Genomic DNA, 18,311 nt, shown 5'->3' with positions numbered 1-18,311 from the left:
ATCTCGCCCATGGCACGGCAGGACTCGCAGTCCGCGGCTCGATGACGCTTTGCAAGTTCTTCTACCCGGGAAGACTCCCGTATGAATCAGAATCCGACAATCTCGAGAAAATCCCTCGCACTGCAGACATGAGCGACTGCGTCCTCGCGCTCCAGCTGCGGCAGTGGCTGTGTCCATTGTGAGATCGCGCCCTAAAAACTTTTGTTATCCCCAGGTCAACAACCGTTACCTGCTTGACATAGTCTTAGTAGTCGACCTGACGTTCCGTGCATTGGCATCGCATAGCCCAGAGAACCATAATTAGGGCAGAAGCCTATTCGAAAGGCTTGTGTCCGAAGGAGACACGAGTCGCCCACAAACAAAGATAACAATTTCGAATGAACCAACAGACACGTGGGGAGCTGACTTACGGTGAAGCATACACGCAGGGACTACGGCAAACTATACGGACTGATGTGACCACTATCATCATGACTCCGGACAAGGATAAACGGCAGCTCTTCTCTCGTTGTAGCCAAGCTCGACAAGCACCAACCACCCTCTTCAATTGGTGGATTCGCGATGGCGGCAGTTACTTCCTTCGAGCTTCAAGCTAGAGCAACAGGTCGACCTCTCAGGCCCCAGGCTCTCTGGTGTCAATGACGATCAGCATGCATGTCGTTCGTTGAACACGCCCGTTTCGCTCCTACACCATCCTTGACGGCGACGAACCACGGTGCCGGCTATCGTGAGTAAGGCCCCTTCACGCATATGCATCTCCTTGCCATCCCGCACATCGACTCCAATCGTCGCAATTCCTGCTCGAGATGCGGGGAACTTCTGCCTATCTAACAATGCCAGGCAGAGTAAGTGATCGGTTGGTTGCAGCTTCAAGTTGCAAGCCCGCGCGATATATTCTGGAAGATGTCCGGCGATGTCCCTTGACCTCACCATGCGGTCCTGACGGCCGTGCTGCTGCTTCGATTCTGTCTTTTCTGTTGTTCCTGCTCTTTTCACTTCGACAGCCGTTTTATTCCATCTGCGTGAGCAGCGCTCCGCACACTGCTGCCCAGATCAGCCTTGCGATATTCGTTATCGGCGACATCTGGTTTTCACCATGGCATCCATTTCCGCTTTCTTCCATTGGCTCAACCGCGAGACGGGCCTTCAATCTATGCGCGAATATGGCAACAGAGACATCTACCTTATCTTGGTGACTCGATTCCTCCGCATGTTTGCCTATGGCGGTGCCGCCCTCGTCCTGGCAATCTTCCTGTATACGCAGGCTGGTGTTAGTTGGAAGCAGACGGGGACATTCATGACCTTGACTCTACTGGGCGATGCCGCAATCAGCTATAGTTTGACAATCCTAGCGGATAAAGTTGGAAGACGACGGATTTTGCTGATCGGGTCGCTGCTTATGACACTTTCCGGCACAGTGTTTGCGTTCAGCAAGAATTACTATGTGCTCCTGCTCGCTGCGGTCTTCGGGGTCATATCCCCTGGAGCACACGAAGTTGGACCATTCCGCGCTGTGGAGGTATGTTCAAATGTTCCCCTTACCCCCATCCCTCAGGCACAGCCTTGCCTGGACTGACTGGTGCCTCAACAGGAAGGTATTCTTGCACAACTCGCCCCCTTGGAAGCTCGCACGGATATATTCGCCTGGTTCGCCGTCTCTTCTACCCTCGCCATGGCATTTGGCCTGTTCGTGACGGGGTGGATTACCTATGCACAACGGACATACCTGAAAATTGACTGGAAAGAAACATATCCTCCAGTCTTCGGCATGTATGCAATAATTGGCCTAATCAAATTCCTCGTCACTCTCCTCCTGAGCAAGAATATCGAAGCAAGGGCCGCAGGACAATACTCCTGGGCCGCAACAACGGCGTCGATGACCGAGGTAGACGAAGAAGTGGCTTCTCCATCAGAACAAACAAGACCTCTGCTCGACGGCACGCCTCGGCGCTCGTCAACCGCAAAACAGCCCAATATCACCCGGACGACCAGCATACGTTCTGGATCGTCGCATTCTCAGCCTCAACGAAGACAGTCAGACTCTTTCTTCGGCCGTCTGCGCACCTCCCTCTCCTCGCCCTGGAAGGTCTCCCGCTCGTCCCTGCCCATTCTGTTGCGCCTCTCCTGTCTCTTTGGCCTCAACGCGTTCGCTTCCGGCATGCTCCCCCTGACAGTCATGTCCTGGTACATGTCTTGGCGGAGCCACTGGTTTCTGACCCACCGGATTGGTTACGCCCTGTCACTCGTGTGGCTGGCCGCCTCGTTGTCGAACCTTTTCTCGGCAGCAGTAGCACGCAGGCTCGGGCTGGTCAAAGCGATGGTCTGCACGCACCTCCCCTCCGCCGTGTTCCTTGCCCTTGTCCCGCTCGGGCTGATAGTCTCGGGCTGGCGTCTGCTGATCTTCCTGCTCCTCGGCGACGCCGTGTTCGGAAGCATGGACCAAGCGCCCCGCGAGGCGTTTGTGGCGGCGGTGTTCCTTCCCCGGGAACGCACCCAAGTCATGGGGACGCTGAATTTTGTGCGCACTCTCGGCGCTTGTCTGGGGCCCATCGTCACGGGGATGGTGGCGTCAAAGGAGCGATGGTGGGTTCCCTTTGAAATCGCGGCGAGCCTGAAGATCATCTACGACGTAGGATTGTTGATCATGTTCCTGAGGACGCCGTTGCCCGAGGAGCATCGGCGCGTTGTACTCGATGGGAGCCAAAGAGGCACGGATCAGCACGGCGTCGGCATGACGGCCGCGGAGATGGACGTCAATGTTCTGATGGATCAGCTGCAGTCTGGCGAGAGTGGTGGTCTGGCGCATCCCAGTGACTTTGATGTCAGTGACGATGAGGATGAAGATGACGATGGCGGCAGTGGCGATCTGGGCCAGTACAAGCCGTTGGTCAGGGAGGTTTCTTGAGCTTTGAGTCTCGAGTCTCAAGTAAGATAGCCTCACCTCGGCGGAACTACATTGACAAGCCCGTCGTGGGCCCGGGCTTTCGGGGCTTCACTATACGCATACAGCACAAGAGAAGGGATTCAGCATCCGGAGGCATACTCTGCAAGGACAAAGCCAGACGGTTTCACATAGGTACGCAAGTGGATAAGGAGGTAAGTAGGTATTGGCTTCATCCCGCTACAGCTACAGCTACAGCTACGGCAGTGGTGCCGCGTAGGAGATGGACAAGTACGTTCACATTGGACGTGGAACAGGGGCGCTACATCGTCTCACTGGGTCAAATACAAACGCACATAATACAATTCACGAGCATCCTACTGTAGATACTTTGGGACTGTGCAGACAGACCACACACACGCGCAGCACTAGTTAATATACAATGCCAATACATACTCCGGGATTTACACACGATATGGCAAGACGGCGTCGAGGACGACAAGTAGGGCGACGGTCTTCCGTTCGTGACCGCGCATGAAACGCAGCCCTGTCGAAAGCCGGTGTTATCGACGTTGAAAGCCATCATGCCATGATGGTATTTTGGTATGTGAGGACATGAGACTCGGATATTGCCGCCATAGCGCCCACGGTCTGGGTGGGTGTGCAGGTTTTCCCAAGGCCGTTTCCATGGGTCTGCAATGTATGGATATGATTTGGTATGCTCGACATCATCCGCCATGGGACTGGTAACTCGGCGAGTCAAGCAGAGTCGAATCTGTCAAATGGATGCAGTAGACCACAGTATGGACTTGCTTGAGTACGAAGTAACTGCGTGCTTTACTGGCCGTGCAATGGGTCGAATATCTGCAAAATTGGTATTTACCCGCGTAGCTGAGACTGTCCGAGGTGATTACCCTACTTTAGACTGACCTGAGCAATCACGCGCGACAGAATCGCCAGCTTGGTAGCCTTGAATTCTGATATTCACTTCTTTCACACCTGAAGCTTCTAAATCGAGTTGAATCAGATAGCTAGTTCGTGCCTGCTGCGCCGACTGGCTTGGGCGACGTTTGGGTACTAGGACTAAGACCACCATCACCGCTGGAGAGAGACGACTTTGATGGGCGTGATGACTGAGTGGAAAAAGCCAGAGTACTGGAGTCCGTCAGGGATGTGGACGTCTTCTTCCACGACGCTGAACCCGAACTCGTCGCGACAGATCGTCGTGAATTGCCAGAACGTGTCGCTGCGGATGGCTGCCGAGATGAGGATGACCACGTCGGGAGAACAGTCCTTCACAGTGCTGAGGATTTGAGCCAACGGTCGTAGAATGTCCGGGTGGTAGGTGATATCCGACCCTATGACCAGGTCATAGCTCGCGCCTGAGCTTTTGACATTCTGCACGAGCCCATCGATGGCTTCACGGTCCGTCCAGTCCAATTGCAGGACTTGCGGCGGTCGACCGCTCTGCAGGGTATTGTTCTGCACGTTGAGTTCAATATTGGCTTCTAGGCATTCGCATACGTGGCCCAAGCCATCGGTTGCCAGGACGGATGAAGCGTGCAATTGTCCGGCGCAAAGAAGTGATAAAAGGCCCGTCCCCGCGCCAAGCTCGAGCACGTTTTTCCCTTTGACCAGCTCGGGTCGCTGGGCCGTCAAGTACCACGCAAGATGGAGAGATCCTTCCCAGGTGCGGAGTCCGACGTTGTTACCCTTGGAGAGAAGGTTGTGTGCTTCTTTGATCAGGACGGGCTGGACGCCAGGCTGGTCGAACGGAAGCGGTGGATAGTAGGAGTGAACACGAAGTTGTTGAGCCTCTTCTGACGGGTCCTGGAGCGGGATCGCGGAGAGGTAGCCTAGGTGTTCATATAACTGGTCGGACACTTGCTGTTGGGGAGAGGCTAGAAGTCAGTTGTTCCAACACAATATTGGAAAATGAGGCAACAGAACTTAACAAACACACAAACAGGCAGGAATGGAGGGACGCGGAAGTCAGAAAAGCAGGAGGCCTACTTCTTCTTCGGGGTCTTTGATTGTCTTTTCAATCTCCCTGATGATCTGGCGCAGGACTTTGGTCTGATACCGTGGTGGAGGCAGAAACTTGTTCTGGCTTACATCGAAAAAATACTTGTACAAGCACGTCTGGATGTCTGGAGCGAGCAGCAGCGAGCCGGGGGGATAGCTCAGCTCATTGATCTGCTGCATGTATTGGCGATAGAACTTGACCACGACAGGCTCGACACCAGCTCGAGCAATATCCATGCTGATGGATCCGCCAGTGGGAGTTCCGCTGTCGATGCCACGAGAGGTATCAAACACTCCAAACGGGGGTATCTAGCAGGCTGCTCGGCTCTGCACAACATCCATCGATCCCGCGAAGAGTGAGGGGTGAGTGAGAGGAAGAATGAATTGCTAGTGTTTTTGATTTTGCCCATACCGATCGGGACTAGCTCATCCGAACGCCAAGATTTCACCGTGCCAAGCCCACAATTTTGGCGCGAGCCAGCGACCGAATCTTGCATATCGACATCCAACTGCGTTTGATCCGAGCGACAAAGACACTCGACATTCCCTAATTCCTTTCCCTCCGTTTCGACAACCTCGATTGCGATCACTCTGTCCCACCCCGTCGCAATCATGGCCGACTCAGCGGTCACGATCAGAACCCGCAAGTTCATCACCAACAGACTGCTCTCGCGCAAGCAGTTTGTCGTGTAAGTGCGCTCAAGTCAAAGTCAAGCCTAGTCCAATGCCACCATACTCATACCTCTCGGTTGTCCCACTCATCGAGTCTCAAGCTGACATTAGTGCCCTGTCCAGCGATGTCCTGCACCCCAACCGCCCCAACGTCAGCAAAGACGACCTCCGCGCCAAACTCGCCGAAGTGTACAAGTCCAACAAGGACCAGATCAACGTCTTCGGCATGCGCACCCAGTACGGCGGTGGCAAGTCCACCGGGTTTGCACTCATCTACGATTCCGTCGAGGCCATGAAGAAATTCGAGCCGCACTATCGGTTGGTCAGAGTGGGCCACGCCACAAAGGTCGAGAAGGCCAGTCGACAGCAGAGGAAGCAGCGGAAGAATAGGAGTAAGGAGTTCCGAGGCACTGCCAAGACGAAAGGCGCGAAGAAGGACAAGAAGAGCAAGTAAGCGGCACGTTCTGGAGGGGGCAACTGCAAGTGGTAGTGGAAGTGATTGTCGTGGAGCGGTGGCAGTGGCGGCGTTGGTGACTGTGGGTGAAACGCCTCACGTGCGAGAGCGCAATTATTCTGTGGTTACTCACCTGGTGTGGCTAGGAGAAGGGAACACAGGTGGCACAACCTTTGCGCGGATAGAAGAAGAAGAAGAAGAAGAAGCGACTATGGTGGTCAAGTATTGTCAGCCTGAACAGACTCTCCAAGTCGGCCTCCTCGTGGGTTACACGCCGAATGGTTTGGTAGAATGACACCATTGCCCAGCATTGTGGCATTGCAAAATGACAACAATATGAAAATTGCATCAAAGCGGACGTGGCTGGCGGATTCGCTCACTCAGTCGAGGACAGGTCTTGAGTCTCATTTCTCGCGGAAGAAGACGCCTTCCCAAGTTGCAACCAGCCTCTCCAGTGTAATGATCGGAAGCCATTCGTTCAATTTCACTAATGTTACAAAGTCATGTGAAGACCGGAATCCCCACGGCTGCTTGAGGACTGAGCTTCGTCATCCGAGATTTCAGTGAGACACGGAGGTTGCAGTACATGATGGGCTTCGTCACCCACAGCCCTCTTCCGGCACCGCCACAGCGGCACATTCATTACCTGGCTCAAGACGAAGCTTGACACTGAAAACAGCGGATTCAATGACATCCAACACGAGACCCGACTGGAACATGAGTACTTTTCCCCCTGACATGCGGCCCGACGACATCAATCGATGATTCGTATTCATTTTGTCATCTCCCATAACGCGGCTCTCCCACTGCTTTTTTCATAACACACAGAAGATAACCAGACAAAGGAGCAAAGTAGAGCCACAATATCACCTCCACTATCATGAGTCCCGAGAATACATGCCAAACCCCTTATAACGGTGCAGTCCTGTGCCCTTCAGAGGCCCGTGAGAATTGGCTATGTCCAGGATTAGAGTTATGCTGTTGTGTCAGGGTTGGGTATAGCCACACGATGTTAATGCAGGGAGAGAATGACAGAACGCTTTTGATGCAGCCCAGACAAGTCAGACAAGTCAGACAAATCGGTAATGAGACCGACCAACACCGGGAAAGGTGTGATTTTCCGCTTAGCAACCAGAGGACGTGCTGGTCATCGACGTAAACGACGTTCGCGTGGACTCGGTCTGACAGCTGGTGCAGTCTGGGCTGCAATCATCAGACCCAGCCTCCCGTCGAGTAAGCATCGTCGTTTGGCAGTACAACGCACCTGGGCGGAGCTCGCCAGATGCACCCCCTAATTGTGAAATGTGGCTGCCCAATGAACTGTAGTTGTATGCAACATCGGAGGTTTCCGCGTTTGGTCTCTGGCTCCCAGGAACGGCCAGACATAAGCTCGACTGCTGAGAGGTAGCATCTTCTCTTGGAGTTGTCGTGGTAGAAGGCCGAGCCTCATTGATTGCAAGATAGTTGCCAGTTGATGCAGGAGTCCCTGAAAGTCCTTCATTCAGGTTCGTCTGGCCATATGTCATGTCCTGTAATCTGTAAGGGATACTTTCCCTTCCCGTGTTCTGCTCTTGCCTTGAGTTCACCTCCGCTGGAGTCGGCAGCTGGGGAACAGGCGTGCCGGTGTCATTGTGCCAGAGGTTGTGCGTTCGCTGACCTGGGGTGGAAACAGGTATGTCAATCGAGCTGGCTGGCGTTGGTATATAGCTACGTGCCGTGATGGGTTGTGGTAAGATACGGTCTGAAGGGAGACTTCCAGCAGTCCCAATTGTTTGGAAGGACTGTGAACTCTCATGGGGCATTGTGTATGGAATGCCGGTCAGCAGCGAAATCGGCTGAGACACATAGGGCTGAGGCTCTGGCCAAAGTGAACTAGGATGTGGTCGGACTCCATGTCCGTGCATGTAGAAGGTGCTGGTCGTTGCCATAGGATCTGTGTTAGGAAGCATGTAGGATGGCGGTTGTGTAACCAGAGGGCTCGACTCTTCGTCGTCGGGGTATGGTGAATACGGATTTATATGTCCAACAAATGGTGGCCTCCAGTCGACGCTCGTGGCTTGATGAGTGTATGGACTGTACTCAACGCTGCTAGGAAGGGAGTGGTACTGCAGAGTACTGGGCGGAGAGCACCTTGACGGCATAGACATGTAATTCAGGCGATGGTGTGTAGGAAGTCCGTACGGAGAGTATCGAGGTGCGTAGGTCCGCGGAAAGCCAAGGTGCGTGGTTTCAACGGATTGGACCTTGACAAAGTCAGCAGTTGTGCGTCCGTGACGGCAAGGAGGCACTTGCTCGAAGAAATCGGCACGAGACTTCCAAACCAGAGTTCTTGCAGTTAGCACAAGCTTGACTATCGCCTTCATTGCCACTGCACTTGATTTTCCGTTTTCGACATCGTTCGCACTGCACCCGTGTGAGTGAGCCATCTAAGGTGTATGACATGACCAATGTAGAACGTACAGCAACAGGCACACGCTTCCTCGAGCCGCTCGACGCTCTGCTATCGGGCTCTGATGACGGTGTAGTGCGGCTGCTGAGGTGGCTTCCAGCCTCGTACTGATCGTGGACATGAGAACTCTGGCTCAACGGCATGTGCACGCCTCGATCGGTGCGCCTGAAGAACTCAAGGTCCGAGTATAGCGGCCGTGTCATGATCTAGCTCGTCCGTCAACCGAAACATGCACAACATCCGGGAGATTTTGCCCACCATAATGCACAATACGCCTGAAACCGAAGCGAGAACCAGCAAACAAAAGTACTCAGGCATGAAAATCGGCGGCGTCGAGAGGGCTGAGCCTTTCGCCGACCAATGGCTGAAAGCTGGCACCAGGTCCTATTTGAGCGTGCCAGAACCTCCGACTAGTGCAGTGATCGCGCCTGAGCAATGAGCATCGGCGGAGAAATAAGGAAAAAAAGCCAGGATCAGTCGAACAGAAGCACGTCCAGGATGTACTCCAATAGGAGAAAAGATCAAATATTCCCAAGGGCGGTCCACACCAGATTGACGAGATATGTCATATCATGAGCGACGTTGACCCGAATGGCTTCACTGTGGACATGCACCGAAAAGTCACGCTTTCAGAGTTGTCCTTGAAACCAGGTCGTAAGATTCCCTTGTAACGGCCTGCTGCAGGCATCCGGCCGTGTGACGCTGATGCTTGGTCCATTGCAAGAACCTGATTCAGCGGACACTACGACTAACCAGTCGTCGACGATCTTATGGGATGCCTGCCATATCAGCCGTGAAACAAATTCGGTGCAGAAAACCAATCAGAGACCCATGTATCTTTAGAGGCCAACCTGCAAACCGTTTTGGAGCAATGACTGCACATAGGACTGGTTCTGGATCCTGGCTGGATGGGTTCCATGTGGGTAATCAAGACAGCTTCTGCATCCTTCTGAGCCACACCTTTCCAAGACGTGTGACGCACGTCTCTGGAAGGCAAATGTTGAAGAGGGCGGGATGTAAATCGACATCGTGTTGTTGCGGCTTCAAACGCAGCTTAGGAGCGGGCTCTGTTTGCTATCAGTGTCCAACGAGCTTGATTGGCTGCGAACTTCGGCCCAAATCCTTGCAAGGAACGTGGCATAAGATGCCCCATTTGTTTTCAAGCAAACTCGCAGCTGGAAGGATCAGCCGGGTATGGAGTAGTATCGTTACGGGTGGACTCTTTGCGTAGAGGAGCGGCCTCCACGCCCAGCCTTCCGCCTCTCGATTACACAGCCTCGTCGAGCACTACAGCCCACGTTTTCGTCCACAACGGTATAGAAGCGATAGGATGTCCCTGACATGTTGGGTACGGAAGGCGAATTTGTTCTTGCACAATCACTGGCCGACAGGACTGCCATCTCGACGCTTGGAGGACCCGGGACGTGCGGAAGAGTTGAAGCAGAAAACTGGCAACAGGACTGGCGCACATGACAGAAGCAGCAGTGTAGTTGAGCGGCCGAGATGGGCTGTCCCGTGATAGCCTGTACCCTGTGCGCAAGGTCAGCCCGTACACCGTTGCTGTAAAGAGCCTGCGGAACATCACAGGGTACTTTGGTAACACAAGATGTCGAGAGGTCAGCCCCATCCCTCCAAAGCCCAACCCACAGAGGACCTGACAAATCAGAGAATGAGTTTCAGGTCCGTTCTCGTCACACAGAGGTGCATTGAACCAAGAACGAAGCCCTAGTAGAGCCTGAGCTGCCGCCACCTTCGTGCGAGGGCTGACAGGGATACCCTCCTCTACGGGTGTTTGCAGCAGGGAGCAGCCCTCAGAAGCAACCCCCGAATACTACCGACTCAGTTTGGCCGGATGTTGCCCGTACGCATGAAGTGGCGTATTTACTAGACGATTCCCAGGAGCACTGCACAACTCATCATGGTGGGCTCCTTGACGGCCGGGGATCGTCTCCAGGAATGTCTCTCGCGAGATACCGGGTATGGATCATGGATATGAATGCTCAGCTGCGGTTCGAAAACGGTCCATGCCAGATGCTTATCTCCCTTGTGCAAGCTCATGTTGTGCAGAACAGCGCCGATCAGAAGATGGAGGTTGACGGTGAGACCAGGGCAGCACGGCTGGACCTGTCATCGAAGCACGGGTGGAAGCCATGAAAGACGACGGTTCGTGACAGAATCGGGGGATTTCTGTATGACTGTGTAAAGAAAGACTGGCAACGTGGATAATTGCAGGGCGGGCGTTGTTACAGTATCCTTCTCTCAGGCTGGTTGGTGCGTGCGTTCATTCGCAAAAGCGAAGATGGAGGTCACATCGAGCTAGTCTTCCCAGTTCTGTTGTTGATTGTCACGTTCTGTTGGACAAGCGTGTCATGCTCATGGTCTGCTGTCTGTTGGGAGCCCATCATCATAAGTGTTGATAATGGCCTGAGGAAAATGAGCTTGCCCTTGGCTACAGCATCAAGGTGAGAAGGCGGAAGCGAGATTGAAGGCGTTGAACGCCCACTCGAAAAGTGGAGTGCAGATGATCTCTCTTGAAGCTCACAACCCAGCAGTTAGTGCATCGTACCTGGGGAGGAGGTGAAGACGGGGTGAGACGACGCTGAGGCGGCAGTGAAGCCCAGATCGAACGCCTCGACCATCTGAAAGGAGTGAGCCCGATCAGGACTAGGCGTGAAGTTGAGTACCTCCTTACTGCTCCCAGGTAGCAGCTAGCTGCTACGGTAGTTAATAGGTGGCACTGGTGGCTACCTTGTAGGCACGCCAGGCAGAGCCAGCCCGGGCGATGGGTTTAAATGACGGTCATTTAAAGTCTCAGATTCATAGCGCAGCTGCTAGGAGGATTGACACCCTCCATGCCAGGACACCTTCCCGCCAAAGATCTCGGAGCCTTTCACCGTTCACCGTCGTCACGCAGAAGCTATAGAATGTGGACTTGGTCAGCTGAGACTGTGCAGATGCGCATTCGCTACGTCTGAGAGACATTCGACATGAGCGTGTTACTCGAAACATCGCTAGGCGAGATTGTCATCGACCTGCTAGTCAACAGCGCGCCAAAGTGCTGTGAAAAGTGAGTTTGACGCTGTTTCTCCCGCCTGGAAGGGACGCTGACATTCTACCAAGCTTCTTGAAACTATGCAAAGTGAAGTATTATAACTTTTCTCCATTTCACAGCGTGCAGAAAGGCTTCACCTGTCAGACCGGAGATCCACTCGGGCCAGACTCACCCGAAAGTGATGGAGGTAGTTCGATATGGGGCCTGCTCTCCGGTTCCTCGAAGAAGAGCTTCGTTGCCGACATCGACCCGAAGCTGAAACACACTGAGCGTGGGACAGTCAGCATGGCGACCGTGCCTTCTGCACGTGATCCCGACGAGCGTCTTGCTGGAAGCCAGTTCATTATCACTCTCGGGGAGAACATTGACTACTTAGATGGCAAGGCCGCTCCTTTTGGAATGGTCGTGGAAGGATTTGACACACTGGAGAAGATCAACGATGCCTTCACAAACGCCGACGGGAGGCCGCTCAAGGACATCCGCATCCGCCACACGATCATCCTGGAAGATCCCTACCCGGACCCTCCAGGACTCGTTGTGCCCGATGCGAGTCCGGCACCCACCAAAGCGCAGCTGGCCACCGTCATGATTGCTGACGACGAGGATCTTGATGAAGAAGTTGATGAAGCAGCTATGGAAAAGCTTCGGCGTGAACGAGAGGCAAGAGCACAGGCTCTGACTCTCGAAATGGTTGGTGACCTCCCGTTTGCAGAAGTCAAGCCTCCGGAGAATGTTCTCTTTGTCTGCAAGCTCAATCCCGTCACCCATGACGAGGATCTCGAGTTGATCTTCAGCCGTTTCGGCAAGATTCTTTCATGCGAGGTGATCCGGGACAAACGCACCGGCGACAGTTTACAGTATGCCTTTATTGAGTTCGAGAACCAAAAGGACTGTGAGCAGGCGTACTTCAAGATGCAAGGCGTGCTCATAGATGATCATCGCATCCATGTGGACTTCTCGCAAAGCGTTTCGAAGCTATCAGACACGTGGAGAGATGCAACCAATTCCAAAAGACAGCGACAGGCGGGCGGCTTCGGCGGGATCGCGAGCCTCGAGAAGAAACGACATTACCGAGATGAAGCTACCCGCGAGCAGAACGGACGGGGTTACAGAATGGTCTTCGACAAGGATGACGTGCGCCGCAAGGAGGACGGCCGTCCAGAGATGGGATCCCGAAGGTCACGGAGTAGGAGCCCGCAATATCACCACCAGAGAGCCTCAACACGGGATGACCGCCGCACACGAGACCTGGACAGGTATGATGGCCGAGATCGGGGGGAAAGAGACCACTACCGGGGCGGAGGTAGGGATAGTGGCAGAGGTTCAGAGAGAGACAGACCACGCGAGAGCAGAGGAGAGTCCTATCGCTCATCAAGAAGGGATAGAGACCGGTGACAAGACTGCCCCAGACACCTCCCCAGATAGACCTAGCCCATGTCTTTGTACAATAACAACCCCAGCGCAGTAACCCCCTTATCCCTCCTGCAGGTGACCTATGCGGCCGGCGGGAATTTTCGCATTTCAACCGCCGTCTTTGGTATGAGTCTGCTAGTGCCGTAGAATGTATATCCCACCTCAGATCAGTCTAGTACAGGCAAGGAATTGAGACCGTATCATACGTCACCCTAAGGCTTCATGTGGTGTGGTGTGTGGGTGTGTAGGTCAATCTTGGAGGTGATGCGGAGATGTTTTGAAACGCTGCTGTCTCACCGTCGCAGCCAGACATTCCATCAGCTCGTCCGCTCCCGTCCTTACAGCTGAGAGCTCAACAGTTGGCCCCTACTGGCAGTTGCTGTTTCAAGTGCAGTGAGCAGCTGTCTTTGTCTCTCAAAGGTGGTACACTCCTTCTTTGGCACGTATTTCCCCTTTCTCTAAGATTTCCAACTCGCCGTGCCCCACCTGAATTGACAGTAAACACAAATCCAAACAATGGCCGCGAACATGGTGAACAAGATGCTCGAAAGGCTCAATTTGGCGTCCAAGGATCGCGGTGCACCAGCTCGGGAGCCCACCGACGAAGAGCTGAAGTCGTTGCGGCAGAAATACGAAAAGGCCAACCAAGGACACGTGTTTGCATTCTACGATGACCTAGACACAGATGGAAAAGGCGCTCTGTTCGAGCAGCTCTCTGGCTTCGATCCGGATCGTATCAATATCCTCGCGGACAAGGCTCTACATCCTCCCAAGGACTCTGAACAAACCCCTTCCATCAACCCTCTGCCCGAGTCAGCGACGGCTTCCCTCCTCGAGAGCACCGAGGAGCAGAAAGAGAAATGGTACAAGGAGGGCCTCAGTCTCATTGCACAAAATAAGGTGGCGGTGGTGTTGATGGCAGGAGGACAGGGTACAAGACTGGGCAGCTCTGATCCCAAGGGATGCTTCGACATTGGTCTTCCCAGTCACAAGTCGCTGTTTCAGATGCAGGCAGAACGCATCTGGAAGGTGCAACAACTCGCCAAGCAGCACGCTTCTGCTTCGACGACTCCTGTTGTACCCTGGTATGTCATGACCAGCGGGCCCACGCGAGCGCCCACGGAGAAGTTCTTCCAGGAGCACAACTACTTTGGATTGGACAAAGCGAACGTCGTCATCTTCGAGCAAGGGGTGCTACCATGCATATCCAACGAGGGCAAGATCCTAATGGAGAGCAAGTTCAAAGTTGCTGTTGCTCCTGACGGCAACGGCGGCATCTATCAAGCTTTGGTGCTCTCCGAAGCCCGCGGGGACATGCGCAAGCGTGGCATTGAGCATGTTCACGCCTACTGTGTGGACAACTGTCTGGTGAAGGTAGCGGATCCAGTCTTCGTTGGGTTCGCCGCTAGCAAGGGCGTTGACATTGGAACAAAGGTGGTCCGCAAGCGAGCTGCTAACGAACCTGTTGGTTTAATCGTAGAGAAGAACGGCAAGCCAGACGTGGTTGAGTACTCAGAGATCGACCAAGAGATGGCCGAGGCCAAGGACACCGGCGACCGTCTTAAGTTCAGAGCCGCCAACATTGTCAACCACTATTACTCATTCAGATTCCTCGAAGCAATCGAGGAATGGGGTCACAAGCTTCCTCACCACGTTGCCAAGAAGAAAATTCCTTTCATGGACACCGAGACCGGCGAAACGGTAAAGCCTGAGAAGCCCAATGGTATCAAGCTGGAGCAATTTGTGTTCGACGTCTTCCCCTTTGTTCCTATGGAGAAGTTTGCCTGCCTTGAGGTAGACCGCAAAGAGGAGTTCTCGCCCTTGAAGAATGCCCGTGGCTCGGCTGAAGACAACCCGGACACCAGCAAAGCAGACATCATGAACCAGGGAGCTCGGTGGCTCCAAGCTGCAGGGGCTACGGTGGTGTCTGAAGGCACTGCCAAGGGTGTCGAGGTGTCCCCTCTCATCAGCTATGTAAGTGGTGCTCTTCGTCCAGTCTGTTTCTAGGTCTGTGCTAACAATGGCGACAGGGCGGCGAGGGACTCGGCTATCTGAAGGGTAGGGAGATCAAAGCCCCGGCTGTGATTGAAAAGAGCCCACAGGAATAGACGATCGGGGGCACGACGCCATGTTGAACGCGACGGTTATGAAATAGAACAGCGACACCCACTGTATTTGCCAAATACCACTTTAGGAGTTACAAATTCAGAGCCAACCAAGAGTTGGTATTGCTCTAGAAGACTAGAGACACCTCTCGGAGGATGTCCTGCCGCAATTCGTCCATCACTAACTATGGCCGTAGTCGTTGTTCGCGACGTGGCCACGAGACTTCTCCAGTAGTGACAGAATGACCGAGATTGCCACAAATGACAGCTAGTCTGATCCTGGCTTAGTGTCGGCCTTGGCTCGTTTCTTTCTGAATGCGACTCTAGACAAATTGAGGTCCTTGTTGCGCAGCTCGTTTCTCTCCTCCATCAGTCGGTGCTGCTCGGACGTCGTAAGGGTCTCACGGAGGCTGGAAGTCGTTGGAAAGGTCGAGTGGGAAGTTGCGCCAATTGTGAGTGAAGCACATTTCTGCTCTTGCACCTCTGCTTCAACTCACCCTCAATTGTACCCCTCCTCGCGCTCGCTCAGGAGGTCCACAACTGCACGTATCCGACGCCTTCGATCCTGCGGCGGCTAACATCAACCCAGAGGTTGCGGGACAGGGAAACTTGCACGAGGTTCATTCTGTGAGGTATGTCGCTGTATTGGCTCTATCCACGCCCGCGCCCTCGCCTTATCGAACATTGCTCCGACCGACACGATTGCGCTCCGACCACTGTCGCACAGATCGCCCTTAAGAGGATGAAATCTGACATGTTCATAACAGGGATTGAGGTCAAGATCAAACCAACTACTCAGCATGTCGTCCCTTTCTCGCCGCGCATGCTATAAGTGTGGCAACGTTGGCCACTACGCCGAAGTCTGCACGTCCTCGGAGAGATTGTGCTACAACTGCAAGCAGCCGGGCCATGAATCCAATCAGTGCCCTTTGCCGCGCACAACCGAAAGTGAGTGACATGTTAGCCGTATGTCAAAGATCCAGAAGCTAACCGAGACTGCGGCAGCAAAACAATGCTACCATTGCCAGGGACTTGGCCACGTCCAGGCTGATTGCCCTACCCTGCGCATCAACGGTGGCCCCACTGGAGGTCGATGCTACTCTTGCGGGCAGATTGGTCACTTAGCTCGCAACTGCCCCACTCCCAATATCCAGGGACCACCGGTCGGTCGTGGTCGTGGGGGGTATGGTGGCTTCCGCCCAGGCTACGGTGTGACCACCAACCGGGCGGCGACATGCTATAAATGCGGTGGACCCAACCACTATGCTCGAGATTGCCAAGCTCAGGCTATGAAATGCTATGCTTGTGGGAAACTCGTATGTACACTGCAATCTGTGTCCCAGACGTTTGATTGACTATTTCTTAAGGGCCACATCTCTCGTGATTGTACAGCTCCAAATGGCGGGCCATTGAACGCTGCAGGCAAGACCTGCTACAAGTGCGGCCAACCCGGTCACATCAGCAAGGACTGTCCTCAGAACGCTGAAGCCAATGGTCCGGCCGCGCCAGTCACCAACGGAGCTCCAGCTGATAGTGCTCCCACTGCTCCTGCCACCGATGCCACCGAGGCTGCTGCCACTGCTGCCGCGGTTGCGTAGAATCTCGGCACCGAAAACCAAGCACCAGAGCAAATTAGCTCGAATTTTCCCTTTCTTTCCTTACCTGTTGAATCTAACTCCTGGATGGAGCTCTAGCGACGCTCAAACAGTCTTTTCCGATGACATCACCCTGCATCCTTCACGTGCTTCATACGCTTTCATCATGTTCAGCACCTGGAATAAGTCCCCATCATGTTAACGATACCACCGAGGCTGCTATGCTTTGACCCTTTTTTTTGACAATTGCATCGAATCATCCACGCCCTTTTGGCGTTTCACGACCTACCGAACGACGACCAGTTACTGCAAGTTTGCACGCACAGATTCGCAGACGCAAGAGCCACCGGACACTTGATCAAAACAAGGACGCTAGGCAAATGGACGAATTTTCAATTTGCAACAGGTTGCACGACCATGGCTGGGGATCGTACACGGGACTCCCTTCTGACGGTTTCATATCCGGCGTTTTGTTGACAAGGCATCTCGAATCTTGCTTTTACTCATGACACACGTCGACACGATCTTAGTTGTCTCGCCTCCAACCAGGAAAATCCAGGACGGCAAACTTTCTTGGTGGGAGGGGAGGCGAACATGACGCTTTCTTACGTACCCGACCGACTAGCTGAACGACCGGAGCATTTGGAGCGAAGCGAGGGTGGACATCAATCGAGAAGCAGAGCGGCACAAAGGGCGAAAGGCAGAGAGAGATGTGAGAGTGAAGCAGAAGGAAAGAAATCTGAGTGAGAGCACATAGACCTGGTTGGGAGGTGAAGCGTGGCCATAGACGTTGCCGACGGCCGCTTGCGCACACACACACACGAAGAAGCACAAAATTAAAGGAGATTCAAGGCTGCCATCTACGGGCCTGAGGGCTATCCATCTACCTCAGCATCCCCCTACCATCATACCATACCCAGTATGAGACTTTTTTCCAAACAATGAGAGCATATTGCATATTCATGATATCTGAGCACGCCGTGGGTGGAGGGAAGACTAAGTGGTTCTGCCTTGGTTGTAACACTCAGTGTTGTCTTTCCGATCTCGGATCTCGTCCCACTGACGCGTTGCTCTCAGCTGTGCCACGGTGGGCAGAAGCCTTCGAGATCGACCTCGATCTCGTCAGCGAATCGAGCTGCGAGGAAGTGGTCGGTAGGTGCCCGATGTCCCGGTTCGACGCACCTCCTGTGGGCTCAACGAGTACGATCACTGTAAGTATACTTTGCAGCCACTTCGCTCGACTCTTCCGCGAGATCCATGCCAGGCTGGCTGGCTGGCTGGCCAGATGAAATCCCCATCCTTGCACAATGTTTTCCCCGTGGATATAGGATGTTCGTGGGAGCATATTCCGGCTCTTTATGTGGAAGAGCCAATTGATTCAATGCCAATGTTTCCGGACGTTCAAATTCAAGATCAAGTTCGACATGACTTACTTGGCTCTTGAAGCTTCTCTCGCTCTGATGAATGAATAGTTACTGTCCATGTGTATCTCGCGCGCAACAGTGCCGGCTGGCGAGCAAGCGACAGCCATTCGGGATAACGAGCTGCATGAATTGATTGGATCGAATAATTACCTCGACAGCACGGCAGGTGTCTTTGGAAGCATACTATAGCTTTACTGCTACTAACGACTTCGCAGCGACTGCCACATCCAAGCCAGGCGGT

General features: G+C 53.7%; 7 protein-coding genes across 7 annotated transcripts; 5 read left to right on the top strand and 2 right to left on the bottom strand.

Moving 5' to 3' along the window:
* Positions 1-1,096: 1,096 nt before the first annotated feature.
* On the top strand, positions 1,097-2,905 carry G647_08931 (uncharacterized protein; the record flags this gene model as incomplete). Its single annotated transcript, XM_008733236.1, has 2 exons — positions 1,097-1,519; positions 1,592-2,905. 2 exons carry the CDS (start codon positions 1,097-1,099, stop codon positions 2,903-2,905), a joined length of 1,737 nt encoding a protein of 578 aa, XP_008731458.1.
* Positions 2,906-3,976: 1,071 nt separating this feature from the next.
* G647_08930 (uncharacterized protein) lies at positions 3,977-5,143 on the bottom strand (the record flags this gene model as incomplete). Its single annotated transcript, XM_008733235.1, has 2 exons — positions 3,977-4,768; positions 4,895-5,143. The coding sequence occupies 2 exons, from the start codon at positions 5,141-5,143 to the stop codon at positions 3,977-3,979; spliced, it is 1,041 nt and encodes a 346-aa protein (XP_008731457.1).
* A 375-nt stretch (positions 5,144-5,518) lies between these two features.
* G647_08929 (uncharacterized protein) lies at positions 5,519-6,032 on the top strand (the record flags this gene model as incomplete). The annotated part of the gene is made up of 2 exons (XM_008733234.1): positions 5,519-5,595; positions 5,702-6,032. 2 exons carry the CDS (start codon positions 5,519-5,521, stop codon positions 6,030-6,032), a joined length of 408 nt encoding a protein of 135 aa, XP_008731456.1.
* A 1,124-nt stretch (positions 6,033-7,156) lies between these two features.
* On the bottom strand, positions 7,157-8,179 carry G647_08928 (uncharacterized protein; the record flags this gene model as incomplete). The annotated part of the gene is made up of 1 exon (XM_008733233.1): positions 7,157-8,179. The coding sequence occupies one exon, from the start codon at positions 8,177-8,179 to the stop codon at positions 7,157-7,159; it is 1,023 nt and encodes a 340-aa protein (XP_008731455.1).
* Positions 8,180-11,468: 3,289 nt separating this feature from the next.
* Positions 11,469-12,928, top strand: G647_08927 (peptidyl-prolyl cis-trans isomerase-like 4; the record flags this gene model as incomplete). The annotated part of the gene is made up of 2 exons (XM_008733232.1): positions 11,469-11,548; positions 11,602-12,928. The coding sequence occupies 2 exons, from the start codon at positions 11,469-11,471 to the stop codon at positions 12,926-12,928; spliced, it is 1,407 nt and encodes a 468-aa protein (XP_008731454.1).
* A 534-nt stretch (positions 12,929-13,462) lies between these two features.
* G647_08926 (uncharacterized protein) lies at positions 13,463-15,054 on the top strand (the record flags this gene model as incomplete). The annotated part of the gene is made up of 2 exons (XM_008733231.1): positions 13,463-14,920; positions 14,977-15,054. 2 exons carry the CDS (start codon positions 13,463-13,465, stop codon positions 15,052-15,054), a joined length of 1,536 nt encoding a protein of 511 aa, XP_008731453.1.
* Positions 15,055-15,851: 797 nt separating this feature from the next.
* On the top strand, positions 15,852-16,649 carry G647_08925 (uncharacterized protein; the record flags this gene model as incomplete). The annotated part of the gene is made up of 3 exons (XM_008733230.1): positions 15,852-15,999; positions 16,057-16,367; positions 16,419-16,649. The coding sequence occupies 3 exons, from the start codon at positions 15,852-15,854 to the stop codon at positions 16,647-16,649; spliced, it is 690 nt and encodes a 229-aa protein (XP_008731452.1).
* Between the last annotated feature and the right edge of the window lie 1,662 nt (positions 16,650-18,311).

This window comes from Cladophialophora carrionii, assembly GCF_000365165.1.
Source record: "Cladophialophora carrionii CBS 160.54 unplaced genomic scaffold supercont1.8, whole genome shotgun sequence".
NCBI lineage: Eukaryota > Fungi > Ascomycota > Eurotiomycetes > Chaetothyriales > Herpotrichiellaceae > Cladophialophora > Cladophialophora carrionii.
This window is presented reverse-complemented; position numbering and strand designations above follow the sequence as displayed.